General features: G+C 37.1%; 3 protein-coding genes across 5 annotated transcripts in view; 1 reads left to right on the top strand and 2 right to left on the bottom strand.

Annotated features, from left to right (window-relative positions):
* Positions 1–457: 457 nt before the first annotated feature.
* On the top strand, positions 458–4733 carry LOC111372773 (zinc finger CCCH domain-containing protein 17). The gene is made up of 3 exons (XM_022995168.1): positions 458–868; positions 2239–2349; positions 2514–4733. Exons 1-3 carry the CDS (start codon positions 728–730, stop codon positions 4386–4388), a joined length of 2127 nt encoding a protein of 708 aa, XP_022850936.1. The 5' UTR covers positions 458–727; the 3' UTR covers positions 4389–4733.
* A 2528-nt stretch (positions 4734–7261) lies between these two features.
* LOC111372772 (inactive leucine-rich repeat receptor-like serine/threonine-protein kinase At1g60630) lies at positions 7262–11536 on the bottom strand. The gene is made up of 2 exons (XM_022995167.1): positions 9599–11536; positions 7262–8143 (listed from the first exon to the last, which is right to left on the bottom strand). The coding sequence occupies exons 1-2, from the start codon at positions 10884–10886 to the stop codon at positions 7482–7484; spliced, it is 1950 nt and encodes a 649-aa protein (XP_022850935.1). The 5' UTR covers positions 10887–11536; the 3' UTR covers positions 7262–7481.
* Positions 11537–14824: 3288 nt separating this feature from the next.
* The window catches only part of LOC111372770 (putative pentatricopeptide repeat-containing protein At2g02150), a 17283-nt gene continuing 7427 nt past the window's right edge, over positions 14825–24680 (bottom strand). Inside the window, exons 2-5 of one of the 3 annotated variants that reach the window (XM_022995165.1) lie at positions 24219–24294; positions 15662–15750; positions 15253–15493; positions 14825–15174 (exon numbers count right to left, since the gene is read on the bottom strand). The gene's annotated coding sequence lies outside the window, so the exon portion shown is untranslated. The remainder of the gene's footprint in view (positions 15175–15252; positions 15494–15661; positions 15751–24218; positions 24295–24680) is intronic. The other 2 variants (XM_022995164.1, XM_022995166.1) reach the window with 2 other exon arrangements.

The raw sequence follows: 24680 nt of genomic DNA, 5'->3' as shown, positions 1-24680 counted from the left end.
TCACCTTGACAAATATATGCCACCCTCCTCGGCTGGAGTGCCACGTGGTTCGGCTTGAGTGGGCCATTGGCCCAGATAGGTTTGCCAAGTATGACAATACGCAACAAAAATAATATTACACATAAATCAAAAAAATTTCATTATTTTTCAACCACATACTTCCCATCAAATTATTGTTTTAAAATGTATTTTTACATAAAAATAACTCTCAAACACCCCCTAAATTATTATTGATCTATGCTACTTAAAATAATATTAAAAATAGAAATACAAATTGATAAGTTTTATAATTTGACCTCTACATAAAAATAACTCTCAGACACTCCTAAATTATTATTGATCTATGCTACTTAAAATAATATTAAAAATAGAAATACAAATTGATAAGTTTTATAATTTGACCTCTACGTCTTTCTAAAATGTTTTTTCATGAGTATTTACCCTGCATTATCATCATTGAGCCTTTCTCTTACTCAAACCAAATATAAATAAATGCAATGCGGCAAATGACTTCTTTTGGCTTATCCTAAAGCCTTACATCTCTTCGTCCCTATAATCTGAAGAAAAACCTCCTCAAGATTCAGAAAAAAGTTAATCTAATGAGCCGGTGATTGGATTCGTACTGAGATCGCTCAGCCGCCTCAAGAAACCCTAGATCCCTACAATTTTTTTAGAATAATTGGTTTTGTAAAGGATCCGCAAGTTTTCAGGGTTTCTGAGAGCTACCATGGTGGGCCCACCACCGCAGATTGAATCAGCAGCTGCACCACCACCACCACGGACGGCGACAGCATCAGCTGAAGAAGAAGCGATTAAGAGAAACACAGATTGCGTTTACTTTCTCGCTTCTCCTTTAACTTGCAAAAAGGTTCTTTTTTTCCGTTTTTTGTTGGAATCATATATTTTACTCCTAGTATGTATTTGTGCGTGAATGAATTTTTATTGATTTTCTGCATGTATTAGATCTTTTCAGGAGATATATCGAAATTAATGTTTGAGGATCTATGAAGTTTTTAGGGATTTGGGGTTTTTTCGTCTCACTTTTGTATGTGAATTGTACGAGTACTTTAGGTGTTGGATTTTTTTCCCTTGGGTGATGGATTATGTGAGGTATAGTTTCCTTTTTGAAAAAACCACAATTTCGCTTGATTTCTTTTCTTCAACGTCTTTTAATTTATAAGGTTATAGATTAATATGTATGATTTTCTCATACGACTGGATTCTTTTTACTTTTCTTCAGAACGGTTATCAATTTATGAGTATAAGATATATATAGATCTCTCCGTCCATCCACACGCACTCATGTATCTTAGAATATATGTGCGCTGCATGTGTGTATTTTATGTAGTATTATATATGCACGTATACTTACAAGTGTAATTGTGTGCGTCTCTATTAAGAAAGTGCTGGTGTGTGAGGTTCAATTCATGGAATGAAATTCCTGTATAAAGTTTATTCGTTTCTATTTTCGGCAAGTTTTCTCATTTGGGAATAAAAAACACAGAATTTCGGGAGGCAGTTAAGATGGTGGTTTAGTTGTAAAATTGACCAATACGATGATTGATCATAAACTAGATTTTTCGATTGCTCTGGAAAAAATACTGTGCGGCATGTATTTTTGTTCTTTTTGCAAGTTTGGTCGTTTTGTCGCATTTGCTATTTATGCAACCTATTAATCGTTCCAGTTTCCTGCTTACTATTGTCTGTTGCTTTTCAAGTTTAATGCGACTAATTGATTACACGTTCTTATCCAAATTGTTACATGGAATCTGGTTCCCTGGTCTCAGTATTAGTTATTGTTGTCCACATAATTATATGCTTTGGTTTGAAATTTCTTGTCTTTGACCACCACCTCACTTATAAATAAATAAAATGAATTCAACAGACCGATAAAAAAAAAAAAGAATTCAACGGATTAAGCCCATTACTTCAGATATTGGTTCACAAGATGTACATTTGCTGAATTGCCAATAATTACTGACCGTGATTATAATTTTCACCGTTTAGTCTGACAATTTTGAATCCTATATGTATTCTTTGTTAATCTGAAATATCCTGTTCAGTTAAATGATTTTTATCGGCATTCTTTCCATCACGATGAAATATTTGTGTGATGTTTAGTGGGTCAGTACATTATTGTCCCCCTGCAGAGGCTTATTTTATCATTCTGTATGATGGTGGAATTCTGCCTGCTCTTTTTCCCTTAATATTTACGTTCCACTTATTCTTTGGCAACAGGGAAGTGAATGTGAGTATCGTCACAGTGACATTGCAAGGGTAAACCCGAGGGACTGTTGGTTCTGGTTACATGGTAATTGCCTGAATCCCAAGTGTGGGTTCCGTCATCCGGTGAGTCTTCTCTTTCTTGACATAGATGGTATTATTCTATCGACTTTGTGGTTTTAAGTAGACTGAAATCATGCATAGAAATTGATATTTTTTGGTGATATCACTGTTCTTAACTACTAGTTTTTATTATTAGCAAATGGGTATTGATCTTCTTTTTTCTTCAGCCGCTGGATGGACTGCTGGGTACACAAGCTCCAACTTCTGCTCCATCTGTTGTACCTCCATTGCAGACTGCCTCTGCACCTTCTCCACATGTTCCAAATGCCTCTGGTAAACAAGGAGTGCCCTGCATATTCTTCCAGAAAGGGTACTGTTTAAAAGGTGACTGGTGTCCATTTTTGCATGCACCGAATTCTGTGAGTAACAAAAATACACTGGCGCCTGGAATTTCTACTGCTGAGCTTGCGTCCTTTAAGAATACTTTTGGTGGACCTGAAAAGTTCACACAAGAAAAGAAGGTCCCATCTAAAACTCTAGAAAAATCTGGCGAGTTACCTTTGCATACAAAACCAATTATTAAAGTGGAACCTGCTCCACTGAGGAATGAATTTGCTGTAGGCAAAAAGACATTAGCGACGTTGGAGATGAATGAAGAGTTTTCCAGCTACAGACCAAGAAGTATGTCACCTGCTAATAATGGAAAGCAAGCCAGTAGGACTATCTCAGTTCAGCAATCTCATCCATTAGATGAACTTGGTGGTATGAACAGTAAGGATGCAGAAGAAATTTCGAGAGAGCCCTCTCCTGGTTTTGATGTTCTGGTGGATGATGAAGTAAGAGATTCTGATTACTATCCAGGTGAAGATCAGTATGGAATGACTGGAGATGACGAAGGCGGGAATGAATATGGCATTGGCCATTCTGCTGATTACAATTCAATGGTTGATGTTGACCGTGATATTTATCATGATCCTCATGGTTACGACTCGTATGAGCGCCTTCAAGGTCAATATGCTTGGGAGCAGCACAAGGCTTCATCTGAGAGGATGTCAGGAGGGTCTGCTTACCAGAATAGGAGACATGCTAGAGTCAGTAGCCCTGATCAAGTTAGTGACGCAGATCTAAGGCATCATTTATCAAAGCACAGAAGAGGTAATGGTTTGAGGTCTGTCATCAGTCAAGAACATGCACGTGACAGACATGAGGATCAAGGATACAAGGTTTCAAGTATGGACGCACAGTATTTACACCCACAGGAAAGTTCTCTTAGCAGTCGCCTTCGAGGAAGAATAAAGCTTCCAGGACGATCTCTTCCACTTGATGGAAGGGACTCGCAAGTTGATAGGGAAATAATTAGGGGACCAGATCATGGTAGATCGTCTTTTGGAAGGACACAACAGTTCTCCCACCATGGAAGGACTGGAGACAGAGTAAAGGGGAAGGAGGAAGAAGATTTTAATAATAGTCAGAAGAATAATAGAGGTGTGAACTTTAGAAGAGAAATGAAGGGTGACAATATTACTGACTTTGCTGGTCCAAAAAGTCTAGCAGAGCTTAAAAGCAAGAAAAATGGTGAGACTAGCGAGCAGCAATCACTTGGGAAGAGAAAATACTCGATGCTTGATGACTATCAACAAACTGGTGGTGATCTCCCATTTGAAGGGCCTAAGCCTCTGGAAGAGATTCTGAAGCAGAAAAGAGGTGAAATAGCTTCCTCAGGTAATTATAGAGACAATAATCAAAAGGAAGAAGGATCGCGGAAAATGACAAAGATTACTTCGACTGTGGAGGATCAGCGTGCTCTTTCCTCTGCACCTGTTAATGAGGATTCCAAGTCTGCATCACATGATAATGACGGAGCAGAAAAATACGGGTTAAGTGATGCTAGAAAGCTTGATGGAATGATAGTTGAGGATCAATTAGATGACCAAGAACATGAAGCGTATGAGCAGAGGGATGGTGTGTCTGATTATGAGCAAGTGGATGGAGAATATTATGACGACTTGGATGAAGGTGAAAATGGAGAAGCTGAAGATGAATACCCTGATGATGAAGATGGAGACGAATTTGCAAAGAAGATGGGTGTCATGTACTCTTGAGAAAGATAAATGTTGGATTTGTGGCTTCTGCTGTTAATCCAATTTGTTTTGATTTGCTCTGTGTTGGCAAATTCAATTTTTTCTCTACTGGAGTTTAGAAGTAGAGAACCCTCCTATTTATCATCTTAAACATTTATTCATCGAAGTCTTGACTGGACGATACTTCTCTTCCATCTTATGGTTTTGGATAGTTAATGATTTTCTTTGACTGCAAGGGTCATGGCTATTGTTAGAAGATCAATATCAAATAGTGTTTTATTCATATCTATTTGTTGAGGTTGATGATTTTATAGATCTAATGACTGAATAGGGTGACAGATATACAGTGGACCTCGTTGGATACAACAGTTTATTTCTTTTGAATGTGGATTAATTCAAGTGAGTTTAGATTTTGATTTTTTGCTTCCACAAATGTTTTCTAATGCAATAAAATGATGATTATATAGACATAAAACTTCTTTTAAATGTCATCTTGAATTGCTATGCTCCATGATGACATGTTTTTCTTTTGGTGTTTGTGACTTGATATATGATATTGTTTTAAAGCCATTTTCCTTAGATAACTCATTATAAAATGGAAAACTATCGGAAAAATATGATTATTGCACCCACCATTAACTGATTTCATGAAGATTTTGATTTTCCATGGCTGGATAAAAAGCTCAAAGTATGTTGCAGTTTATTTTTTATTTGCAAAGTTTCACCATCTAGCGAAGCGAGTGATTCAGTAAAATTTTGCTCTTACTATTTAAAACCTGATAGGGAAGACGATTTGGAAGACATAAGCATTTATTCTTTGTAACTTTATAAATGGTCAAATTTTACTTTTAATCATATGTTTCAATGAATATATGTATTATTCATCTCCCCATGATCCATTTCTATCTATTTATTAATTGAACCGTTTTTAAATTCTTTCCAAACAGGGGTTTAGATGTTTTATTATCAAAGGAAATATCTCTTCGAATTTTGAAGAAGTAAAATGGGTCAAATAATTATCTTATAAAACATTGTAATTGCATAAGTCGCCTTATTCAACAAACGGAAAGAATTGTGCCATGTTACGTTGATTCACATGATTATCATATTGTACTAATGGTAGGCGATCGTGTGACCTTGGCTATTTTGCAATTAATGCAAATTCATAGAGCTCGAAACAGAAATTGGACGATACTCGATATAGTTTAGGAACACAAAGTATTCAAGGTTAAAGGCACATAGAATTTGGAGAGCTCGAGATAAAGTTCTAGATACATAGAGTTGGATGATTTGATGCTTTTCGCAAGAAAAGATGTAATTTTGATTAGCATCTTCATGGATTGTCTAATTGAGTTTGGAGATGCATCGGAACTAAGGATGAATGCTAACACGTCTAGCTTGTACATGGTGGGTATCCATGGGTAAGAGTTGGAGGAAATCCTTGAGTTAACTAATTTACCCAACGGATCTATGCCATTTCGTTACTTCGGAATTCCACTTGCGGCCGAAAAATTAAAAATCAGCTCTTATGATACGATCTTGGATAAAATTTTGGGCTACATTTGTGCATGGACAAGGTCTTCATTATCCTATGCGATGAGGGCAGAACTTGTGAGAACTGTACTACAAGGTGTGGAATATTTTTGTTTGTCCATTTTCCCAATTTCGGCTACAGTTCATGGACTATGGAGGTTTGGAGGTCATACATCGATGATTTGATGCTTTTCGCAAGAAAAGATGTAATTTTGATTAGCATCTTCATGGATTGTCTAATTGAGTTTGGAGATGCATCGAAACTAAATATGAATGCTAACACGTCTAGCTTGTACACGGTGGGTATCCATGGGCAAGAGTTGGAGGAAATCCTTGAGTTAACTAATTTACCCAGGGATCTATGCCATTTCGTTACCTCGGAATTCCATTTGCGGCCGAAAAATTAAAAATCAGCTCTTATGATGCGATATTGGATAAAATTTTGGGCTACATTTGTGCATGGACAAGGTCTTCATTATCCTATGCGATGAGGGCAGAACTTGTGAGAACTGTACTACAAGGTGTGGAATATTTTTGTTTGTCCATTTTCCCAATTTCGACTACAGTTCATGGACTGTGGAGGTTTGGAGGTCATACATTACTCCAAAAAACTCTTTTATACTATGGTTGTGAGCCCAATCAAAACTACTCACTAAAGACAGGTTGATGCATCTAGATATTGATAGAACTTGTATTCTTTGTTGGTCACAAGTTAAAACATGCCAACATTTATTCTTTCAATGTGCTATTACTTCATGCATTTGGCATGTAATTAGAAAGTGGTTAGGGATAAGGAGATCGATGACAACACTACCTAGCACATTGAAGTGGATGAAAAAAGAAGCTCAAGGTACCTCTTGGCAATCAAAAGCTAAGAAAATTGCACTTGCTCACACGGTCTACCAAACCTAGATGACGAGAAACAGAAAGATTTTTGAAGATCTTAAATCACATATTGATAGCATAGTGAAACTGATTAAAACACATGTATACAAAATCATGTTCTCTTTCAATTATAATATTTTGATCCATTTTAAGTCTTTAACATTGAGTCTTTAGATCTTATCATTTGTTCATCTTTTGACTTTGTTTAGTTTAAGCATGCCCGGTATACTTGTACATGAGTTTTGATCAATATAATTTTACATTTATCGAGAAAAAAGAATTTTTAAATTTGACGTCCAGATCGGCCAACCATTAAAATATGTGAACTTTGATACATTGATTCGAGGACTAACCCTTGAAAAACATACAAAACAGATGCAGAGATGAACTTTGTTTGCCTTAAGAACATGGAAGATAAAGTAGAGCATTCAACAATATAGCAAAGAAAAAAGAGAGAGATTCTTGTCCTACATATATAAAGAGTGGTCGATAAATCATGCCTAAAAATGAATGCGAAATGGAGTTCTCTATCTCTAGACTACTCAGATAACAGACGAGTGGCAAAAACTACAAGAAGAAAGTAGGAGGAGGGAGAGAGGAAACGGCAAAAGCTCGGCTTTGCCAAGTGGACGAATTCAATTTGGAGAAAAAAAACAGTTGGAATGCACGAGTACGAGTGTTTTAATCATCAACAACTCATATACTCACATGTTCTTCTCGAGGCAAGCTTTGAACTGTATCTGACCATCTTCCTGGTGAATGGTCGCTACTATTAGAAGACACTTGAGCTTTTGCTCTTGCCTCTCTAATCATCCTTAAAACCTCCCCTGTCGCAGGGCGGGTCTCTGGTGCAACAGAAATACAAGCCACAGCAATGTTCAAAAGTGCGCTGATCTTTTCCTCGGAAGCCTCATTGCTAGATGATGTACGGTCATCGCCCGACTCAGTCTCTTCTCCACGTACTGATCGCACCCATTTAGGGATATCCGAGCCATATTCTTCAACAAGGTCTTGGGAAGGAGTCTTTCCTGTCAGGAGCTCGAGGAGAAGGATGCCAAAGCTATAGATATCGGCTTGTTGCGTTAGTGGCCTTCGCACGTCACGACATTCGGGGGCTCGGTAAAAATGGGAAGAAGCACTCGATTCCTCAATGGAATCTATGTTTCTAAAAGGTGTTAGGCCGTAATCTGTGAGACAGGACTCGAAATCCGACCCCAAAAGTACGTTTGACGGTTTTAAGTTCCCATGAGTTAGACCAGGGTTCTGATGGATATAAAGCAGTCCAGTTGCCAAATCCTCTGCTATTTTAAGGCAGGATGTCCAATGAAGAGGCTTTGAACCACCTGAAGTTCTTGATCCTGCAAAGTAATTACAGTAAATGTTCATGAAAGAAGAATTATTGAAACAATCAGCCTAAGACATTCCACATTTCGTCTTTGATCGGGAATTTACCATTCATTCCTTAGAATACTAGCATAATTGACAAGCTTGATATAAGGAGTAAATATGCAAATAACCAGCACTTCATTTCGCTCTATTAGATTCTACATTTGCAACTCAGATATAAAGATGAATGCGTTTTTTTCTTACTTTTTACCCCCCAAAAAAGTTGAATATAGTTTGAATAGATAACAAGCTTGAAAGAAAGTCCACCAATTTTAAGTCTTCATATGGAATCTCCTTCGAGTTCAAAGTCAAATACTTGTAACATAACTTGTTCTTAAAACCAGAAAAGTAATAATTGTTAATTTTCAATCTTTTGTTATCTAATAATTTGCTTTTTGACAGTGAATACCTAGTCAATCAGTTTGATAATTGTTACAGATCAAAAAAGAGGTCAGGCAAAGATCAATCAAGTACAACTGTACAAATAATAAGTGCATTCCAGTTGAAGTAATCTTTTGTAATTCTTACTGCTCAGTTCATTTTGGTGAACTGAGACTACATAAGATGAAAAATGCTCTTCTTGCAAGAATTGAGGAACCATTAGCCAGAGGGGAATGGAATATGAGGGCATCATAAGAAAGTTCTTCATAATTTACTAGGAATGCTATAATTTGTCAGAGCTCATACCATGTAAGGTAAAGGAAATGAACATATAAGGAAGTGACAGAATCGCTGTTAAAAGACAATGTGAGTAAAAGTTTTACTTCACAAAACGCCAGCACAAAAATGAAAAATACGCCCTTAGGTCAGGATGATGCTTCAAGAGATACTACTGCTCAACAGAAATAAGTATAATGCATGATGATAAGGACCATTTGAAAATGTATATATTGGATTCCTCTATGGCATTGGAAAACAAATTTCTTATCGAAATCAAATTGAGGAAAAAAACATTATCTATAGAAAGTGAACTGAAAAGGTTTGACCTGGAACATATAGGATGAGAAATAAAAAGTGAACAAGATATAGGATTCTATGTACTGCTTCATCTGTAAATGTAATAATTACTGTTTGCGACAAAACGTATATTATAAGGAAGTATCTGGAACATATCATATTGGTTGTAAGTTATCCATGCATCTGTCTAACACTGACAGACCAGGAGAAAATTTCCTAAATTTGCCCATCTACATTGGAACTTCATTTAACTTTGAAGAGCATCTTTCGATTTGTTATGGGAAGCATATAAGGTCCTGTTGCAATTCAACATTAGATCAGAAGTTCCCTTTGCAGTGATCAGGAGAAACACTTCATACGTGCAATGAATAAGGTTCAATTTATTAATAAAAGAAACATCGTGCAAAAACACACTACAAAGCAATAAATGTTGGCTTATATGTTATTCAGAGAAGGTGAAAAGAACATACCGTGAATGAGAGTGAAAAGACTGCCATTGGGAAAATAATCATACACGAGCAGGCGTTCTTCCTTTGCCTGGAAATAAGCCCCGAGAGGAACAAGATTGGGATGCCTTAACCTGCCAATAATTTCAATGTGTCGCCTGAACTCCTCCATCCTTGGATACCTAGCATCCTTTAGCCTCTTAACAGTGACAATGTAACCCGACACCATCACCGCTTTGTACGTGCTCCCCATGCTTCCCCTACCCAACATCTCGGCTGATGCCTTCAACAAATCCTCCAAACTATAGCTCATTTGCTGATCCCCTGATCCGAGGAACACCAAACTCCCTGGTCCCTCACTGCCTTGGTCCCATGAGAATACTCCTTGTTTTCCCTCATTATCACCGTCCCTACCAGCACTAGTCGTCCCCTCGTCTACTCGTGCTGCCACTTTACTCATTGCCTCCTCTTTCTTACTTCTCCTCCACAAACATGTAATCAGAACTATAGCTAAAATGCACAACACAAATCCACCAATACATGAAACAATAATAAGAAAAAGCTTCTTATTCATCTTATGATGCCTCGATTTGTTAGTGGGCGGGATTGGATACAATGGACTAGCAGAGGGACCAAAATTACACGGTTTTTTAATTCGCTCACCACATAAATCAATGTTACCACTGAATGAGGATTGATTAAATCTAAACAATGAACTGGTCACAGGGATTTCACCAGAGAGTAAATTATTAGACACATTAAAGAACCTTAAACTGGTCTGATTAAAAGGTGGAATATCACCGGTCAATTGATTATCCTGCAAATAAAGCACATACAATCTGCTCAAATCAGCAAAGGACTGAGGAATGTGACCTGATAAACTGTTACCAGCAAGAACCACCACTTTCAGGCGGTGCAAGACTGAAATCCCAACAGGGATTTCGCCGGAAAACTTATTATCATTGAGGTAGAGAGATTTCAGATTTGCGAGGCCAGAGAGTTGTGGAATTGACCCAGAAAGAGAGTTTTCTTTAAAGCTTAAAACCCTAAGCTGATCCAAATGATTCAGGCTTTTTCCGTCCAGTGTGCCACTCAAATTTAGTCTTTCAACTACAAGCTTAATAACCCTTCCATTCATGCATTCTTTAACCCCTTCCCACTTGCAGAAATCAGTTCCTCCTCCCCATTGAAGGTAACCCAATGGGTCAATTACAACCTTTAATGCAAGAAGTGCTTCTGCATCTCCTGATCTTACTTGTGGAAATGCAATGAATAACAATGATGAGAACAAGAAGAAGAAGGAGAGACCCATAGATGGTGTTTAATAATGGCAGCTCTTTAACACACATATATATCTAACAATCAAATCTTGATTTCAAGATTTCCATAAATAAAAGGCAGACAAATGGTAATCAAATCAAGAAATGGGGAGCTATGATGAGCAAAAAAAGTTCACAGAACGTTGAAGGCAGGCTGGATATATAGAATCCAAAAGACATTTGGTTTTTCTGTCTTTACTTGTAAGATACTCACTTTCATTATGAGAATCCCATCTCCAGATCTAGCGCTTTCAAAAACGGGTATGAGTTATATGAAATGACAGGATCATTGTATTTGTATATCATTGGGTTGGGACCCAATTAGCGTCATTATCAACGCCTAAAATTTGACAAATACAATAAAATGTTTTACAAGAAAAGAACACACCGACACAACACCCAGAAAACAAAACAAGCCTAGAATGAAAATTTTATGTAGTAATGAAAAACTCTTCTTCTTCTTCGACAATGGAGTTACAGCAGAACCCAGTCTCTCTCTCTCTCTAAAAAGAAGTGAGGATTTTCATCAACTTTTTCAGTTTCTCTCTCTAAGAAGTGTGTGCATTTAGTTTTTTCATCAACTTCTTTTGCTCACGAACATATGGGTGAAGCTTCACGAGAAATCAGCTCAGAGCAATATATATTTTTAGAACAATTTTTAAAACCCATCATAATTTCAATTGAGGACACCTCCTTAAATGTTCACTTTGACTTAAATTTTAATTTAATTTTTTTTCTCAACCAAACATGATAACACTTTTTTTTTTTTTCGTTTATACTTTACCATCAACTAAGGTTGGTTTTCGTTGATACATAGGTCTGAATTTAGTATGTGTTTGAGCCACATTATTTTGGTGATAATGCATTCTTGAATAGTGTATTGATGAGAAATGTGTGGTTAAAAAATAAGGAAAAGTTTTTGATTTGCGTGTAATATTATTTTATTGAAGAATGTGTGGTTGAAATGATATCAAATTACTGTTTAAGAATGCATTTTTTTTGGAATAATGTGGCTCAAACAGACCCTGAATTTAAAAAAATTGATGATTGCAGGGCAAAAAGGAAATATTTTAATTTAATTGTTAGTCGTAAATGATGAAAAAAATAATTAAGCATTAAGGGTCTGTTTGATTGCAAAGATGGAATTGAATTGCCTAGAATTGTTTTCCTGGGAATTGTAAATTATTGTGTTTGATTGGTATAATTTTTCAGGTGAAAAATGTTGAAATAAAAGTATTTTTTTATGTTCGTTTGGCTTTATTTTACATGAAATTATCAATTAAAGGAAAATATTTTTTTATAGTAATTCTTAGAATTGGTTTCCATTACCAACAAAAAAAAAAAAGTCGCTACAGTAGGGTGGAATTTGATGGTGAGAATTCAAATTCAACCAAAACAAGGAAAATTCCAAATTTCAAGAAATCCAAGAAATACAATTCTATGGAAAATATAAAGTATCAAACACCAAAAGTTGGAATTTCCAATTTCAATTCCATCTTTTTTTTTCCATTTTCATGCTATCAAACACTCTCTAACTTCAAGTAGTTGACTTGCACATTTACAAAATCCCGGGACAGTGACCAAACATTTGCATGCTTTTTGAAACTTGTGGTGTTTGATAAGTATTTTTATGTAAAAATTTATTTTAGAATAGTAAATTGATGTGAAATATGTGGTTGAAAAATAAGGAAAATTTTTTAATTTACGTGTAATATTATTTTAATAAAGAATGTGTAGTTGAAAAGAAGAGAGAAAAAAATGAATTTTTAAAAAAATGGCTACCAAATGGATTCATTTCACTTAGAAATATAGATACAATCAATGTGAAACATATTTATTTAAGATGCAAATAATTCATATATTTTATTTTAGAGCATTTTTAAGAAACTCTCTTTTTAAATATTTTTTTTTTTTTACAATTTAGAGAGTATATACAAATAGTAAAAATTTTAACTACTCCATCGGACTCTTTATTTAATACTTTATCAGTCCCTTTATGTTTAATATTTAATTTTACTATTTTCCAAAAATATTTATTATTATTTTTTATTTTCACTAACTTACCTCAAAATTTCAAGATTTGACTCCTCGAGTGCCAACCTACTCTCTTAGATTGGTCGGGGGAGCAGTTAGGTCTAAAAATGATGGGAAAATATAGGGTGGATTGCAAACTGGGCAGGGGTAGGGACAGGTGTTCCCAACGCAGCATCTATACGACTAAGTTTTTTTTTTAATCAAATTATCCGATGATGTTGCACATCGAGTCCTCCTATTTCTAATCCCTTTTTCATTTTCAGATTTTTTTATATGTATTTTCAATTTTGAATTGTCGTGATTTTCATTAATATTCACCAGATAAAAATCTTCATAAATTGAGCTATTTTTAGAGTACCTCTGTAAATCGAAATTAGAATTCATGTTGAACCTACTTGTGTAGCTAGCATGATTGTAAGCAGGTTACAATTAGGATAAAGCTTTGTGCACAGAGATTTTTTTTTAACAGAAGTCTTACCGATCCTTCACATGGATCGGTCCCACGTGAGCCCAGATGTAATAAAAATAAAGTAAAAAATTTCAATCCCACCCATTTGTAAGAACTTTGTAAGGGTTGTATAATGTGCTGCCCTTACAATTAACTCGTGGTACTGATGCTCTTTGTAATCATAGCTCATTCATTACACTATGGGCCCTACGCTCCAGGGTTGTTGAGAATTCTTTATAGCCAAGTGAGCCCACCCCTTAATTGCTTCAAATTGAACTAAAAAATAAATGAAGCAATGAAAAGACTCGCTCTTATTACGATTTCGACATGTTTTCTTAACGAAGTCACTATCCATGAATTGACCTGCTATATACACAAGTAAATGGATTATGAGTTCATTTAGTAGAATTTCTGCTTTTTACAGAAAAATTTCTCGATAAATTTATCGTGTATCAATTTCCTTTAAAAGCTCTTCCGATCAGTATTTCTAAAAAATTATCAATGCATGTTAATTCCAGGCCCAAGGGCAGTGGAGTTGGAGTAGAGATGTTGATGGACTTGCTTATAGACATGTATGTAGCCTATACATTTTAACGTTTTGAAGAGGTACTTAAAAACCATTTGATTATATTAATAAAACCAATTTTTTTTCCCCTGCATGTCATCATTCATTCAACTGGACCATAGCATCAAAATCTCTGAAAGGCCTACAAGGTTCCTTCTTGTGCCTTTACAAGGTTAAATATGAAAGACTTGAGACTAACATCACATTCAATACAGTGGAGTTGGAGTAGAGATGTTGATGGACTTGCTTATAGACATGTATGTAGCCTATACATTTTAACGTTTTGAAGAGGTACTTAAAAACCATTTGATTATATTAATAAAACCAATTTTTTTTCCCCTGCATGTCATCATTCATTCAACTGGACCATAGCATCAAAATCTCTGAAAGGCCTACAAGGTTCCTTCTTGTGCCTTTACAAGGTTAAATATGAAAGACTTGAGACTAACATCACATTCAATACAAATAAGCTCAAACTTACGACGAGAACTAAAACATCAGTTGTCGATTGTTAGTTCCATACTACAATATATGACCTTCCAAAATTGAGGTGCCGAAAAATGGATACGTGGACTGACCAAACCCACAAGTTATAATGAAGGTTTGGAATGTGGGATTAGCCATTGTTTGAGCCTCATTTTCATCGAAATATATTTTACCGTTTCTTCTTTTCAACCACACGATCTTCAATAAAAAAAAATATTACATGCGAATTGAAACTTTCCCTTATTTTCAACCATACATTCTCCAAAAAATAACTCCATCAAAATAAACTTTTAACCAAAAATGGGGCTCAAACAAGGGCTAAAAGTTTAGATTCAAACTTCTAACTCCACCAAACTTTTCTCGATATCCTATTAACTATAAGAGAAAGAAACTACATATGACGAAAATAAATAGAAATTCATACACAAACATGCACCAAAACTTGAAATTTAGTGTGAGAGCCACTAGGATTACCGAAATAGAACCCATTACATTTTAATTGAGATTTATTCCATGTAATACAACAAATTTCAGATTTGGTAAGAAATTCTTGAATGGCATTTCAATTGTTGTTTGTGATTTATCAGAGACTATAAGGTTAGCACCATTCCATGTCCAAAAGTGGTATTGCAATGTCCAAGTGTGTTGTGGTGTGAACCCACCATGTGGTTGAATAAATAGCATATTGTACAGTTTAGCTAGCTGTACAGCATCGTTGATGATTTTCCAAGACTGGCTGCAGCTATTCCTGTAACACTAATATTATCAATATCCTACATTACTATAGCTATTTAGCACAAACAAATTTATAGGAGAAGATTGTTACCTGTGTTCGATTATCGACCTGTTCCATTGCTGCTTCTATTCTTTTTAAATTATTTTCTCATAGCATCTGAGACCAAATGAACTATTTCTTTTCAACTTGGACAAGCTATAACCATGTTTGTCCTGCATATCACTATCGTTATCAGGATCAACAAATCAAGCTTACAACATGTTTCATCTATGAAAGCGCTATGTCCTTTCTCCAATTGATTGGTACCACTGGAAGTTTAATTGGCATAATCCTGAGCAGAAGAGAAACAAGATCACTTAAAATTGTTCAATGTCAAAATCATTAGAGAACTTTTGCTTTACTGGTTCAATATGCGAATCATGAATTACAGAAGAACAAAACTATGTTTCATGCTGTCTAGAGAATTAGTACGTTGAGAATTCTATCCAATGGAACTTACCATGTAACATAGGATGTTATCAAAATTCGTTTTGCTATATTATGGTGCATGACTACTTGTTATGATTGCAGTAGCTGGGACATGAACTCCTGTAAGCAGCAATGAATCAGATGGAGGTGCAAAATAGATTCGATACACATTTTGATTATAAAGCTTTGTTTGTTTTCATTGCCATATCAAGGATATGGACTTCGAGTGCTAAAAAAAAAACTGTCAAAGAAAGAGGAAACTTACAATATGAAATGGAAAGTTAAGAATCTATGGTATGATCCACTGAAACTGTAACCTCCCAATTTAAACAAGTATGACTAAATCTCACCTATCCGTATTAGGTTATTAGCTATAAACCAGAGTACTGAATAAGTTGCAACATCAAGTCAATAAACAGCCACAGTTCATGCTAATGTTCCAAGGGAACAATAACCCAAATTTCATGTAGTAGTTGCCTAGTTAAAAAAGGTCGATTATGCTCAGGTTCACCACCTAGGTCAGACGAAACCACAAACTGCATGAAGCAGTTCCCTAGTTAAATGGTGCAAGATCAAACCAGTTTACTCCCCCGCAACCACACACTTCATATTTTGACCCTTCTTTAAGTTAAACTTTACAGCAACTATGTGTAAATTAATTATTCAACTTCCAATCATCAAAACATGGTTAATGCAACTTAATCAACAACCGTGTATTCAATCTAACATAGTGCATACAGTAAATAATCTCTCTTCCATCCCATGGAGACTTGATCTAATATATTTCCATATGAGATAAACTGTTGAATACATATTTATCATTTATCAGCTTTCCGTGGAGATATGACAAAACAGTTTATCCTACACTGGCCAATATGAGTGGTTTCAATTGAAGCAGTGGCCAGAAGTTGATCTCCATCAATCAAGAAGAGAATTTGGACACTTGCAAATAAATGAGCACTTTCAACTGAAGCAGTGGCCAGAAGTTGATCTCCATCAACCAAAAAACGCTTTTTGTTGAGTTGACAAAAACCAGAGTTCTGAAAGGACTCCAAATGGAAAAGAGGAAAAACGGAAATTGTGTTAGATCTTTGATTGAAACGAAATGTAGAAAATTACAGATATTAAAATGACTACAGGACTCCTCCTTTCACTCAATATTTGCCGCCCGAATACTGCCTTGCTACTCTCTTTTATAGACTCCTCCGAAGTTTGTTACCCATTATTCCTTTCAACAGAATTTAGTTTACCCTTCCCCGCCACCACTTGCAGGCCCCCCCTTCTTATCCCTTCTAGAATATGTGAAATGAATTGGTGGCCTAACATGACCCCCGGTTTCCAAAGATACCTTGTCCTCAAGGTGAAAGTCAGGAAAGTGTTGCAAAATTGATTCAGCTGATTCCCATGAAGCTTCAGATGGGGGCAGGTCCTTCCATTGTACAAGGACATCCTTGCCTGTCAATGTTCCAGATGAGCGTTGATGGATGTCCAAAATCTCATCAGGTTCAACCACCCATTCCAGATTAGCATCAAGGTTAGGGAAGCACCTGACTTGTCCCTTGTGCTCCTCGAGCCTTTTTCATTTGAGAGATATGAAACACAAGATGAATAGCCGCGGTTGGTGGCAGTTTCAAGCAATAGGCCACCGATCCTATATGCTTTTCTACATCAAACAGGCCAAATTATTTGGGTCCCAGTTTCTCATTGGGTTTCTTGGCTAGGGAACTGAGACAATAAGGACGAAGCTTGATGTACACCAATTCCTACCTCAAAGTGAATGTCTCGCCGTTGACGGTCTGCAGCCTCTTTCATCCTTTCCTGAGCATGATGCAAATGAGACTTCAGTTCATCCAACATGTTATCTCTGGCTTGCAACTGCTGTTCTACTGATGGTACTGCGGTGGACTGGCTGCCATAACGGATTAATGGGGGCGGATCCCTGCCATAAACTGCCCAGAATGGGGTTGTCTTTGTGGAAGAATGAAAGGTGGTGTTGTATCAATATTCTGCCCACGGAATCCAACTGCTCCAGCTCTTTGGTTTGTCATAGGTGAAGCATAACCACTTCATTCTGTCCATCAGTTTGCCGGTGATAGGCTGTGCTCTGGTGAAGGAAAGTTCCCCATAGGCAAAATAATTCTGACCAAAAATGACTCAGAAATACTTTGTCATGGTCTGAGACGATGGATCTTGGAATGCCACGGAGCTGACTATTTCCTTGATGAAGATGTCAGCTGCCCTCGCTGCTGTGAAGGGATGTTTTAATGTCAAGAAATGAGCATACTTAGGCAATCGACCACCATCAATAAGAGATTATAACCCCCAGAATTTGGTAGCCTTTCCACAAAATCCATTGAAATGTTCTCCCATATAAGGTGGGGGCTAGGCAGATGTTGTAGGAGGCCAACTGGATAGAGTGCAAGATTCTTACTCTGCTGGGCAAACGGGATATTCTTCCACGAACTTCTTGATGTCCCGCTTCATACCTAACCAATAAAGTTCATTAGTCACTTTTTTATATGTACGAAGAGAGCCAGAATGTCCCCCCGATGGGCTACTGTGAAATTCCTTTAGAATGGCCCAGAGCAGTGGTGAGGATTGTGGTCGTGCTAGATACCCTTTGTAAAGCAACCGTCCGTGTTCTACTGAGAATCATAGATATACATCTCGATCTTCCTGCAACCCCTTCTTGATTTTGGAGAGGAAAGGATCGTTTTCAACCTGAGCATTGATCACCTGACTATCCATGACCACCTCACCGGAAAGGAATGCCAACTCAATAGGGGAAGGTAGGCGCAACAATGCATCTACAGCCTTATTCTCCATGCTCAGCCGGTAATGGATCTCGAAGTCGTACCCCATTAGTTTTGTCAACCACCGCTGGAAATCTTCTGGAATTACCCGTTTTTCTAAAAGAAATTTCAGACTCCGTTAGTCAACACGCACTACAAATTTCCTCCCCAGCATATAGTGCCTCCATTTTTGGACAGGCAGGACAATTGCCATCAACTCTCTCTCATAATCGGACTTATGTTAAGATTTCATGAATAAAACCTGACTGTAATAGGAAATAGGGCATTGTTCCTGCATAAGAACCACTCTTAACCCGTAACCAGAGGCATTTGTCTCAATAATAAAGGGCTTTGTAAAATCTGGTAGAGCTAATACGGGAACAATTGTCATTGCTAACTTCAGTTTCTAAAATGAAGTCTTCGCTTCATCATTCCACCTAAAAGCATCCTTCTTTGATTGCCGAGTAAGAGGCCATGATATCGCCCCATAGCCTGCTACAAACCTCCTATAGTATCCTATCAACCCCAAAAATCCTCGGAGCTCTCGAATGTTACAGGGAGTTGGCACAAAAAGAAACTCCAGATATTTGATATCTTATTCAAAATTGTATCATGGCAGCTACTTTGCAAGGTCGGCTGCCACTCCTTCAGCTGAGACTAGATGCCCCAAATACTATATCTGGTGCTGCCCAAAGTGACAATTCTATGTTCTATGTGCTAGGTCTGAAAGTGTGATTGGCAATTCTGTAGACATAACGGACGTAATTATATGTTTACAAAACTCAGGGACTCAATTGAACATTCTTGTAAAAGTCAAGGGTTTAGAGTGCAATTTTGTATAGATGAGGTAAATTAGTGTTCGAGTCGTTGAAGGAGTCCAAGATGTCCAAGAAGATCACACGAGATCATTGGAATGCAATTTGAAGTTTAAAGGATATCAAAGAGCCACACAAATTATGTTTCGGATTTTCAGTCGTAACTTGCAACACATTTTTCTCATAGAAAATATTGGAATTTGGACAAGGCTATTTCTAGAAAAATTGTAGCCCCTTGAGTTAGCTTTCCAACGCAAGTTGAATCACCTCAATCGGACATCGGGACAGAAAGTTATGATGAAAATACTGACGACTGCTCATTGTCGCTCGATTCTCGCTGGCATTTCGCTCGAGTGAAAAAAATAGAATAACTCTCGCTCGATTCTCCCTAACATCTAGCTCGAGCGACATTCCTATGCGGCAAAACCCCTAGTTCGCATTTTTTAAGTGTTTTGCTCGGCCCATACCACCTAGACACCTTCAAATATAAATACTCAAGCCCTAGCACGAATTTTCAAAAGTTGCTACATTATTCTTTCACTACAAAAGATATTCGCAACATCTTTGAAGAGATCCAAGGTGCAATTAATTGGAGATTCCATCTACATCAATCTTGTGATCCGACAATCATTGTTTTGGGGAAAAACATCGAATCTACATAACCCAAAACACTTAGCTTCCTTAATCTATTGAGAAAGGGACTTTCTCATTGGAGGATTGAGAGAGGTAGATTGAGGCGCAGTTACAGGCAAAAGAACGAGCGGTTCTTGGTGTTCCATTTGGTGATACAATCAACTAAGAACTAGGAGGTTGTAGTAGACAACAGATTGGGCTGCAGGAGGTAGATTGAAAAGTCTAGCAGGAGACTAGAAGTATTTATAGCAGTAGATCGTGAGACTGGAACAACGGGTCTAATAGGGTATGGAGTTTGGTATAACTTGTACTTGCTGAATTGGTATAGTCGAGGTAACTGGCTTGGTCCCGGAGTTTTACCCACGTTGGCTTGGTCTCGGAGTTTTACCCACGTTGGGGTTTCTCCATTATCATATTGTTTGTTATTTACTACTTTCCATAATATACAAATTGCGGCATTGCAACATAGGTTAATTGATTTGTATGATTAATCACCTAGACAACTAAGTAAAGTGACTTGTTGCTTTAATTAGATTAATTCCGCACGTAAGGTCAAATTGGTTAAAGTGAAATTTAGAACGTAAACTTGGTAACGCATAAAATTTGAAATTTGAACTTGACACTGTATCGCGTTAGCCGAACATTCTAGCATATCTAAGCGTTCTAGGTGACTTCTCACTTTGCATTGCCAAAGAGCTAATGTGTTGCCAAAACTGACAAGACGACCTCCAAGTGTGCTAACAAATCCTTGCTATAGACCAGTATGTCATTAAAGAAGACCAACACGAATTTTCTCAACTGATTTCGAAAGACCTGATTCATTAAGGATTGGAACGTGGCTGGCGCATTAGAGAGCCCGAATGACATGACTAGAAACTCGTAGTGTCCCTCATAAGTCCGAATGCAGTCTTATGCACATCATCCTTATTCACCCTAATTTGGAGGTATCCCGACCTTAAATCCAATTTTGAAAAGATAGTGGCACCACGAAGTTCATCTAGCAATTCATCGATCATCGAAATTGGAAACTTACCCGATATGGTTGCCTTGTTCAAGGCGCTGTAATCTACACAGAAGCACCAACTACCATCTTTCTTTTTCAGTAGTAATACAGGGTTGGAAAATCGACTAACACTAGGCTGTATAATTCCAGCCGCTAACATTTCTTGGACCAATCGTTCAATCTCATTTTTTTGAATATGGGGACACCTGAAAGGCCTTACTGTAGGTTGAGAGACTTGAAAAGAGATGAGAAAACTGTCTTTTTTCTTTTCTTTTACATTACAGCCGAGTGCCCTCTTTTATAGTACTCAAGAGGGGCTAAAATGAGGAAATAAAAAATATTCTCATATCCTACCTTATCTCCAAGAATCATCCCTAATTACAATAATTACAATTTTCCCTAAATACAATAGTTAACTAAGGCAACTAAGATATTATCATATCTTTGGGATTTCAACACTCCCCTTCAAGTTGGATCATAAATGTTGATCATATCCAACTTGTGAATGAAATGATCAAATTTTTGTCGAGATAGACCTTTGGTGAAGATGTCTGCAATTTGTTCCCGTGTAGGAACATATGTCATACAAATAGTTCATTCATCTACCTTTTCTTTGATAAAGTGCGTCTACCTCTACATGTTTAGTTCGATAATGTTGAACCGGGTTGAGAGAAATGTTGATTGCAACTTTTTTATCACAATACAGTTTAATTGGAGCCGTTAACGTAACGTGCAACTCTTCCAGAAGTTTCTTTAACCACAGTCCCTCACATATCACTTGTGCTACTGCTCTAAACTCGGTTTCAGCACTACTTCCAGCTACAATATTTTGCTTCTTACTTCTCCAAGTTACTAGATTACCCCATACAAAGGTGCAATATCTAGTAGTTGACCTTCTATCATCTGTTGAACCTCCCAGTCTGCATCTGTAAAGATTTCTATTCCCTTTTCATCATTCTTCTTGAAGAATAATCCTTTTCCGGAGGATCCCTTGAGATATCTGAGTATCTTGTAGACTGCTTCAAGATGAGCTTCCTTCGGAGAACGCATATGTTGGCTTGCCACACTAACTGCAAATGCAATATTAGGTCTAGTATGTGACAAATAGATTAGTTTACCCACAAGTCGATATCTGTCAATATCTACAGAGTTTCCGACATTCTTGACCTTTTTTTCTACATCGATCGATCGGTGTATCACTCGATTTACATCCAAGCATTCCAATATCGATAAGGAGATCAAGTATATCTTTTCTTTGCGAGACACGGATACCTCTATGTGACCTTGCTATTTCCATTCCCAAGAAGTATCACATTTGTCCCAGATCTTTTACTTCAAATTCTGCTGCCAAACTCTTCTTTAGTCTATCTATCTCTATTATGTTGTCATCTGTCAAGATTATATCAACATAAACAATTAAGACTATTTTCGTCCCAACATCAAACTGCTTGAGGAACATAGTGTTTGTCCTTGTTGGTATTCTTGCCTCGTCAGTACCTTTGCAAATCTGTCAAACCATGCCATAGGTGAATGTTTGAGACCATATAGTGACTTCTTGAGTTAACATGTTTGATTCTTTTCGCCTGCTTTGCAAAAACCTGGAGGTAGTGTCATGTAAACCTCTTCTTCCAATTCTCCATAGAGGAATGCATTCTTAATATCCATTTGTTGAAGGTGCCAATCTAAATTTGTTGCCAATGATAAAAGTACTCGAATAGTATTCAATTTTTCCACAGGTGCAAATGTCTCTGTGTAATCAATTCCATATGTCTATGTTTATCCCTTGGCAACCAATCGTGCCTTGTACCTTTTTATTGTCCCATTAGCCTTGTATTTTAGGTTGAAGACCCATTTGCATCCAACTAGATTTTTCCCTTTAGGCAGCTCTACTATCTCCTAAGTTTTGTTATTTTCCAATGCTCGCATTTCATCCATTAGTACCTCTCTCCACTTTGGAACTTCCAAGGCTTCCTGAATGTTTTTAGGAATTTTGGTGTTGTCAAAATGAGAGATAAAACTACGGAATTCTGTTGATAGAGCATTATAGGACGTGAACTTTGAAATGGGATGAAAAGTACATGATCGAATTTGTTTTCTGAGTGCAATGGAAAGATTAATATCTGAGGATTCTAATACCTTTGTGGTGTCATGGGATTCTGGAGCTACCATCGGTTCTGACTCTTTTGGTACTTCAGGTGTAAAGTCCTCCTTCTACTTTGCTTTTGGTCTTCTTGAGTAGATAAGCATCTCATTGTCTCTTTGCTTTTCTGCATTTCCCCCTAAGTTCAAGCTATCTCCTATTAATGGCAAAGAAGGACTAGAAGTTATGATTGAGACAGGCTCTAATGGGAAGAAGATCTAAGTTTAGGTACCGATCTTCACTTTGATTCTCCCCCCGAAGAGAGGTTTGGCGAAAATATGGAATGTTTTCAAAAAACGTGACATCGAGACTCACGGTGACTTTTCCTATGGAAGGATCGTAACATTTGTATCCTTTTTGAGTAGGAGAGTATCCAGTAAAGACACATTTGATAGCTCGAGGGTCGAGTTTATTTCGGTGATTTTTAGGGATATGGATGAAGGCAGTACAACCAAACACTTTTGAGTAAGAAGTTTGAGTTGAGTCGAGAATTCAGAAAGGAGTTTTGGAACCATTTAAGAGGTGAGTCGAGGTTTAAGGTATGACTAGGCATTCGATTGATGAGGTACGTGGCTGTTAAGATAGCATCCCCCCAAAATCCATTTGGCATATTTGTAGTAAATATCAAGGCTCGAGCAACCTCTAGGAGGTGTCTGCTTTTCGTTCAGCAACCTCATTTTGTTGGGGAGTTTCAACGCAGGAGCTTTGATGAATTATCCCCTATGTTTGAAGGAAATCTCCCAAATTTTTGTTGAAATATTCTGTGTCATTGTCTGTGTGTAAAATTTTAATGTGTTTCAAATTGGTTTTGTACCATGGAGTGGAAGTTGATAAATGCAAAACGGACGTCAGATTTTTCCTTTAAGAGATATACCCAACAAATTCGGGTGTGGTCATCAATGAATGTGACAAACCACTTTGTATGAGTTTGATTAGGTATTCGTGAGGGACCCATACATCGCTATAAATAATTGTAAATGGTCTCGATGGTTTATACCTGGATTTGGGGAACAATGTTCTTTGGTGCTTAGCAAGTTCACAGAATTCACACTGAAAATTGACTAGTCTTTTATTCCCAAAAATAGAAGGAAAATACATTTTTCAATACTGAAAATTAGGATGTCCCATTCTAAAATGCCATAACAAAATTTCACTATTACTAGAGACAGATGCAGAATCACAAATAGCAATTTGATCTTGCTTACTCATATCAACCTCATCAAAGTAGTATAGTCCCTCACACTCCTTAACACTGCCAATCGTCTTCCCTGATGATGGGTCCTGAAAAATACAATATGAGGGAAGGAATTTAGCAGAGCAATTTGATTTATTTGTCAATTGGCTTGTAGATAACAAATTACATGATAAGTTCGAAACATGAAGGACAGATTCGAAGATAATGAAGTCAAAGATTCGAATACTCCCTTTTCCGGCGACAGGGGAAAGGGATCTATCTGCAATTTTAACTTTGAAATTTTCGGCATAGGTTGAATATGAAGAGAAAAGATGGTAGGAGCCCGTCATGTGATCCGATGCTCCTGAGTCGATGATCCAGGGAGTTTTAAAATTAGAGATAACGTTGAAGGCCTTTAAGAAGTTACCTCTATGAGCAAGTGAGCTTGAAGGTCCATTTGGGGAAGATTGGCTCAATGCTTGAAGGTTAGAAA

Source organism: Olea europaea, unplaced genomic scaffold (assembly GCF_002742605.1).
Source record: "Olea europaea var. sylvestris unplaced genomic scaffold, O_europaea_v1 scaffold1025, whole genome shotgun sequence".
Taxonomy (NCBI): domain Eukaryota; kingdom Viridiplantae; phylum Streptophyta; class Magnoliopsida; order Lamiales; family Oleaceae; genus Olea; species Olea europaea.
Note: the sequence above shows the minus strand (reverse complement) of the source record. Positions and strands in the feature narration are given on the sequence as shown.

What these genes read in the sequence shown, in the direction of transcription:
- LOC111372773 (XM_022995168.1), top strand. Translation starts at nt 728, where the DNA reads ATGGTGGGCCCACCACCGCAGATTGAATCAGCAGCTGCACCACCACCA. An exon ending in CTCCTTTAACTTGCAAAAAG is followed by an intron (nt 869 to 2,238) that starts GTTCTTTTTTTC and finishes CTTTGGCAACAG; the next exon opens with GGAAGTGAATGTGAGTATCG. An exon ending in AGTGTGGGTTCCGTCATCCG is followed by an intron (nt 2,350 to 2,513) that starts GTGAGTCTTCTC and finishes TTTTTTCTTCAG; the next exon opens with CCGCTGGATGGACTGCTGGG.
- LOC111372772 (XM_022995167.1), bottom strand. Translation starts at nt 10,886, where the DNA reads ATGGGTCTCTCCTTCTTCTTCTTGTTCTCATCATTGTTATTCATTGCA. An exon ending in TCTTTTCACTCTCATTCACG is followed by an intron (nt 8,144 to 9,598) that starts GTATGTTCTTTT and finishes ATTACTTTGCAG; the next exon opens with GATCAAGAACTTCAGGTGGT.